The following is a 7547-nucleotide window of genomic DNA, read 5'->3' on the forward strand; positions in this document are numbered from 1 at the left end:
AACCTGCTGACAGTGGACATCATGAATATAGACTCAGCCCCCTGAAACCTGACCCCTAGCCTCATTTAAATAGCTTCTCCTCAATAAAAGGGGCCAGCACCTGCTCTTGTTCTCTCTTCCTGCGGACCCTTAAGGTCAGAGGAGCCCTCACAGTGACCCCAAAGAAAAAGGTATTTGTGTCTCTTGTTGGTTATTTTGCCCAACCCAGTCAGTCCAGTTTACCTGGAGTGACCCCTGAGCCTTTTGGTCGTGAGAACAGAAACTGGGCAGGCACACCCTGCACTCATGAGTCAGCTGATTTCAAAATGGTACCTATGGTATAGGCGTTTCAGAGGAGAACAAAACCTATGTTATATCTCAGTGCGTTGAGTCAAACTAATGACATGTGGTACTGTATTACGGTTCCCTTATAAAAGTCTTCCTCTATGAAGATACAATCTATGGAATTTTTAGGCTCTTTCTTGAGATTCTTCATTGTTTCCTTTGCTGTGAAGAAGCCTTTTAGTTTGATACCATCCCATTGATTGATTCTTTTTTTTTTCTTTAAAACTATTATCACTTTATTTACATTTCACATTCACCAGGGTGTCTTCTGCTGTGGTGAATAAAGTTTTATTTTTTATTAAAAGTTTTGCCACATTATTCACATTTGTAGGGCTATTCTCCAGTGTGAGTTCTGCTGTGGTGAATAAGGCCTGTTTTATTGCTAAAAGCTTTGCCACATTCCTTACATTTGTAGGGCTTCTCTCCAGTGTGAATTCTGCTGTGGCAAATAAAGAGTAATTTTTGACCAAAAGCTTTGCCACATTCTTTACATTTGTAGGGCTTTTATCCAGAATGAATTCTTCTTTGGTAAATAAGGTTTAATTTTTGACTAAAAACGTTACCATATTCTTCACATTGGAGGGCTTCTCCTCAGTGTGAATTCTGCTTTGCTTAATAAAGATTGATTTTTTCTTTATCACATTCTGCCCATTGGTAAGGCATCTCTCCAGTGTGGGTTCTTCTGTAGTAAATAAGACCTTTTCTTCACTAAAAGCTTTGCCACATTGTAAATGGTTGTAGGGCTTCTCTCCCATATAAATTCTCTGGTGGTGAACAGGCCTGTTTTTTTAATATGATTTCTGGTGTTTACTCTCTCTTGTAGTTATATATATATATATCAAGACCACAGCTTCTATATTTCCCACTTATCACTTTGTGAAATATATGTTTTATGCCCTTTTCTGGTGAATATTCTTGGGTATCAGGAGGAGTCATGGCATTTCCTGGTTCTCAGGAGTCCAGGCCTGCTTGGATCCTCAGCTCCTGCACAGAAGAACAACCTGTGACTCTGAAGGGTGAGACTAAAATCCAGCCAAATCCATGGATTGATTCTTGAATTTACTTCTTGTACTTCCTTACTGAGGAAGTTGGTTCCTGTGCCCACATGATGGAGAGAGTTGGGCCTACATTTTCTTCTAGTAGGCACAGGGTCTTTGGTCTAATGTCTAAGTCCTTGATCCACTTTGAGCTGAGTTTTGTGCAAAATGAGATATAGGGGTTCAGTTTCATTCTACTACAAATGTAGTTCCAGTTTTCCCAGCACCATTTGTTAAAGAGGCTATCTTTTCTCCTCTGTTTATGGTGCCTTTGTCTAGGATGAGATCACTGTATGTATGTGGGTATGTCTCTGTGTCTACTATTCTGTAGTATAGTCTTCATGTCTGTTTTTGTGCCAATACCACGCCATTTTTGTCACTACACCTTTGTAACATAATGTAAGGTCTGGTACTGTGATGCCTTCTGCTTCACTTTTCTCGATAAGGATTGCTTTGGCTATTCTGGGCCCCTGATTTTTCCAAATGAATTTCCTACTGCTTTTTCTATTTCTATGAAGAATGTCATCAGAACCTTAATAGGAATTGCATTAAATCTTTATAGTACTTTTGGTGGTATTGCCATTCACCCAAGAACATGAGAGATCTTTTATCTTCTAAGGTCTCCTTCAATTTATTTCTTCAGTGTTCTGTTGTTTACACTGTAGAGGTTTTTCACCTCTCTTGTTAGATTGATTCCCAGGTATTTTTGTTATTGTTGTTGTTGTTTTGATGCTATTATGAATGGAATAATTTTCTTAATTTCTCTTTCAGTTGATGCATCATTGGTGTATAGGAACGCAATGAATTTATGGGTGTTAATTTTGTATCTGCTACTTTGTTGAATTTATTTATGAGGTCTAGAAATTTTCTGGTGGAGTTTTTTGGATCTTTTAAATATAAACTCATATATGCTTGGCAAATCTGTCTATTCATAGAAGTCTATAGCTTCTATCCTGGTTGCTCAATTGGTTTGGTTTTAGAGTTTTCAGATGTAAAACTTTGCATCTGGAGACCTTTGAACTCAATGAGATTCTAAAACTTTGGCAACTAAGGTAACATTTGTATGCCTTCATATACTTAGGATGTTATAACTCCCAATGATTCTTAATGACAATTTGGAGAGTTCATATGACTTTGTAGCTTTTGGGTGGTACAGGCTATGACTTTAATAAATGCCTTGGCAGTAGGGTGTTCAAAATTAGCTCCATCAATAATGGGACACATCATGCCTCTGTACATGTGGTTTATTGGCAAAGAAACATAATCAATATACTATTTGTACTCCAAACCCATACTTGAATCCAGTCACTGGGAAAAACTTAAATGAACTCATTAGAAAAAAATTTAAATGATCCAGAATTGGGGTGGGAGCAGTCTACAATTCTGATGTGAACTGCAAATTTAAAATTATATGGACAAAAAGAGCTGAGAGTTTAGTGTTTGCTAGATGCCAAGGCTGGGAGATGGGCTTGATCACAAATAAACTTGAGAAAAATTTATTACAGGGGATCAGGGTAGTGGTAACATGGATGTGCATTGGATTACACTTTTAGAGCCATGTACTTAACCGAGCACACATTACTATTTGTAAATTGCAATTAGAAGCAAAAATGGAAATGACAAGTGACACAAATAGATATGGGTACACTCAAAATATCCAGCTGAGTCCCAACAGGAAGTGTAATTGCTTCTTCCTGAGGACAGTGGGATGAGGATGCCTCCTGGGAGCACCCCCAGGGAGCTCAGATCTCTGTAATTCCCCTCTGGGTCAGGAGCATTGCCCTCTGAAGTCCAGCAGGAGTCCTGGTGATTTCATTTTAAAAGGATCAGGCTGCACACTGGTCAGCTTTGGTCATCACTTATTCATATGAATGTTAATATTTGTTAGTGCAGGCAGGTCTTCTTTTGACCTGAAGATTCAGTGGGAATCTGCCACATCATCAAAGAAAATGTCCAAGATAAAAATCGCACTGAATGACCTCAAAATAGTAATCTGTTAGCAAGTTGTTTTGTGTCCTTTCCTTTATTTGCTACTTAGAAACACCACTCTGTGGACTATGTGGGTGACGACATTTTATAATCTTCATTTTACAAATAAGGAGAAAGCATTCTCTAAGAACACAAAGAGAATGTGTGGTAAATTGAGGCCTGAAACCATCCGTATGTCTTTGTCCTGTTTTTTGGCTGTCTTGAAAAACTTGGGAACCTTTTGATTGCTATTTGCAATAGAGCTTCTCCAACAGTATCTATGCATTACTCAAAGGAAGAATTTCTGATTTCAAACACACTATTCAGAATTGACTGCCTCTCATATTCAAGGAGCAAGGTAAGCTTCTGTATTCAATATATACTTTTAGTGAAAACTATAGTCCATACAAAAGTAATAGTAACGTAAATCCTGATTTTTTTTTTTGAGCACAAAGGGTTTTGAATGTTTTTCTAAAGCACTCTAGTGAAAAAGTTATCCATATTAAAATTCCATTACTGGAGAGTTTAATGAGATTTATGAAACATTAGTATGCTGCCAACTAAAACTATTAACCATAAATTATACAGATGAGGCTTCGATTAGGTGGGCCTTTGGATTTGTTTACCATCAGGGAGCCTCTCATTGAAGGCAATAAATAAACAGAGTAAAATGAACTTTCTTTAAACTAAATGGGCATCTTTGGTCACCAGTGTTAATATTTTTCGTGTATGCAGGTCTTTCTGTCCTGAAGATTTGATAGGAATTTGCAACCATGGTCGAGGAAAACCTCCAAGATAAAAATTGTAAGGCTTTTAGTAAGATTAGAATTTCATTTTAACATCCCCCTTACCCCGCAAATCCCATAATCTGATCTTTACATTATTGGCCCATCTGCCCATGTAGACGGTGATGGCGGTAAAAGCAATGGCTTCTGATTAGGAATGAAACAGGGTTTAAATATCAAATCTTGAATCTTCTTCAGACTAGCTTTGAAATTATAGAATATCACTGAACTTTATAAATAATCCATTGCTTTTATGGCAAATAGTAAATGATAAAAATACCCACTTTACACACACACACACACACACACACACACACACACACACACACTCACAGAGTCACAAAGCTCTTTTCATATGTTGTGGTTTGGCGAACATCAGTCCTATGGTCCAGGCTTGTCAGGTGTAGTTGTGAATGAAGCAGGAGGAGAATAATAGGAAATAGAAGTTGGCAGAGGATGGAGGTACTTCTCAAAATTCAAATAAAAGTACTGTTGCTATTTTATGAAACATTCAAATAAAAATTTTCAAGCATAGAATTTCCACCAAAACAGGAATTCAGGCTAAAGGTAATACAAAAACTATGAATTTTCAACTCTCAACATGTGTAATTTAATCATGTGATGGCAGAAATGAGAAAGAGAAAGACTCAACTCAGGCTGGAATACAGATTTCAAGGAAGACATTAGGAAAAAGAACAGCTCACGTGGAATCAACAGATCAGCCAATCAGAAAGCTAGACCACCAAGGGAGTGCCTATACTGGAGGGTGCATAAAATCCATGAGGTTTTGAGACTTCAGACTGTGTCCAAAGCTGAAGCCCCATATGTTGCCACCCTCATTTCTCAAACCACATACAGGCCAGGGTTCCTTCTGCACAAGAATAGTACAGCTAGGTGCTGGCCAGCTGTGCCAAACACATCACATTTCACTCATTAAAAAAAAAAACAACAACAATGGATTGTCTCACAATAACATCTTGAAGTAGAACTAATTATAATTTGTGTGTGTGTGTGTGTGTGTGTGTGTGTGTGTAGATAATGAAAATCTGGCTCAGGGAAGTTAGGTTAGTACCAGGATTTTGAGCTTGTAAATGTAGGTGGGACATGTGCCTCTGTCCAGAGCCCAGGCTCTGTACCTGAGCTATGTCCTCCTCTGCCAGAATCATCTATGCTGCTTATACACACCTCGGTGGCCCCAGGTATCTCATAAAATTCACTATATATATCTACATATATCAGTTAATTCACTATGAAATTCCAAATTCTAAGCTTGGACCAATGGAAACATTGAATAATTGGAAATTGCAACTTAATTTTAGATCAATGAACTTGATAAACATTCTGTCAGAGCCTAAAGCTTGGTTCACCAATGAATACTTCTATGAACATGAATGTGTATTACTCAACCTCTGGTTTCTCACAATCTAAATGAAAGTAACAACTATTTAACTTAAGAAATTTGTGGAGAAATCAGGGAATATAGATGTAAAAGAGCAATTTCTAGCACATTAGCTACACAGCAGTCTATGAATTTACTAGGACAGAAAAAGATAAACTGGTTAATTTAATAATTTCAGAATTGTCATGTTGGCTAATTCATTAAATTTTCAAAACTTCAGTTTCCACATATATAAGATTTTTTAGTTGGAGAGATGATTTCTGGTGACCCTTAATTCAACATCTTGAAGCTCTATAGATAGTGAATATATGTAATATACTTTAAAACAACTAATAAATTTTGTGGTAAAATTCATGCTTTAGCTATGGAGAATATTCTAAGAAATATTATTGTGAGGGAAGGGGTTGTGGCTCAGCAGTAGAGCACTTCCCTAGCACATTCAAGACCCTGGGCTCAATCCTCAGCACCATATAAAAGTAAACAAAATAAATCTATTGTGTCCAAACAAAAAATATATATTAAAAAAGAAATATTATTGTGATGTGTAATTCCTATGGTACAAAAATATGTCAATCTCACTGAAATCTCTAATGCATTTTATGCTCTGTTCCTTCATTCTTCTTGCTTCAGGGTGTCCCCTGATTCTCAAAAAACTCAGATGGAGAACAGGACAGAAGTGACAGAGTTCATCCTCCTAGGACTCACCAATGCCCCAGGACTACAAGTGCCCCTCTTTATCATGATCACCCTCATCTACCTCATCAATGTGGCTGGGAACCTGGGCATGATCCTGTTGATCCTCCTGGACTTCCGTCTCCACACTCCCATGTACTTTTTCCTGGGTAACCTGTCTCTGGTGGACATCTGCTACTCTTCAGCTGTCACTCCCACGGTCTTGGCTGGGCTCCTTCTAGGAGACACAGTCATCCCCTACAATGCATGTGCTGCTCAGATGTTCTTGTTTGCTGCCTTTGTCACTGCAGAAAATTTCCTCTTGGCCTCAATGGCCTATGACCGCTATGCAGCAGTGTGCAAGCCCCTGCACTACACCACCACCATGACAACTAGTGTGTGTGTGTGTCTAACTACAGCCTGCTACATTGTAAGTTTCCTGAATTCCTCCATCCATACTGGGGACACGTTCAGTCTCTCCTTCTGTAAGTCCAATGTGGTGCATCACTTTTTCTGTGATGTTCTAGCAGTCATGGTTCTCTCTTGTTCTGATAGACACAGTAGTGAGATGGTTCTTATTTGTGCAGCAAGCCTTGTTATCTGTTCTGCTCTCCTTGTTATCTTGATATCTTACATGTTCATTTTCCTCACCATCCTAAAGATGCGCTCAGGCGCAGGATACCAGAAGGCTCTGTCCACCTGTGTTTCTCACTTCACTGCAGTCTCCATTTTCTATGGGACTCTTATCTTCATGTATTTGCAGCCCAGCTCCAGTCACTCTCTGGACACAGACAAAATCGTATCTGTGTTTTATACCATGGTCATCCCCATGTTGAACCCTGTGGTCTACAGCCTCAGGAACAAAGAAGTGAAGAGTGCATTCAAGAAAGTCGTGGAGAAGGTGAAATATTCCCTAGGACTATGAGGTGAACCTGGTAGCATGCATGGTAACCTTTGTTTTTAAGAAAAAGGAAACAAATGTTGGAAATATAATACCTGAATGAGGTTGGCTAAAAGGAAATATACAATGTTTTTGTTATGCTTGTTAAAATGATGATTAAGGAGAATGACTTATTTACTTTCCATATTAATCTCCTCTGTCATATTCTTCTACTAAAATACATATAAAACATGGCAAAACAACCCAATAACACAAGTGCCTCATGCAACTCATGAGAGTGGAATGTTATCTAGAGGTAACTGGTTGCTAGTGTTTACTTAAAATAATTTAAATTATTGGGATATTAAAATATCATTTATGACTAGTGTTAGTTTTTTGATTAGTAACTGTTTCAGTGTAAATATGTGCTCATATTATTGGCATATGTTATTAAGCAACACAGAGCTGAAATATCTTAAATG

General features: G+C 38.0%; 1 protein-coding gene across 1 annotated transcript; it reads left to right on the forward strand.

The window, feature by feature from the left end:
• Window positions 1-6171: 6171 nt before the first annotated feature.
• Window positions 6172-7110, forward strand: LOC101960792 (olfactory receptor 5B3). The gene has a single exon (XM_005331560.2). The coding sequence runs from the start codon at window positions 6172-6174 to the stop codon at window positions 7108-7110; it is 939 nt and encodes a 312-aa protein (XP_005331617.2).
• Window positions 7111-7547: the final 437 nt, after the last annotated feature.

Source organism: Ictidomys tridecemlineatus, chromosome 4 (genome assembly GCF_052094955.1).
Source record: "Ictidomys tridecemlineatus isolate mIctTri1 chromosome 4, mIctTri1.hap1, whole genome shotgun sequence".
Classification (NCBI taxonomy): Eukaryota; Metazoa; Chordata; class Mammalia; order Rodentia; family Sciuridae; genus Ictidomys; species Ictidomys tridecemlineatus.

What these genes read in the sequence shown, in the direction of transcription:
- LOC101960792 (XM_005331560.2), top strand. Translation starts at nt 6,172, where the DNA reads ATGGAGAACAGGACAGAAGTGACAGAGTTCATCCTCCTAGGACTCACC.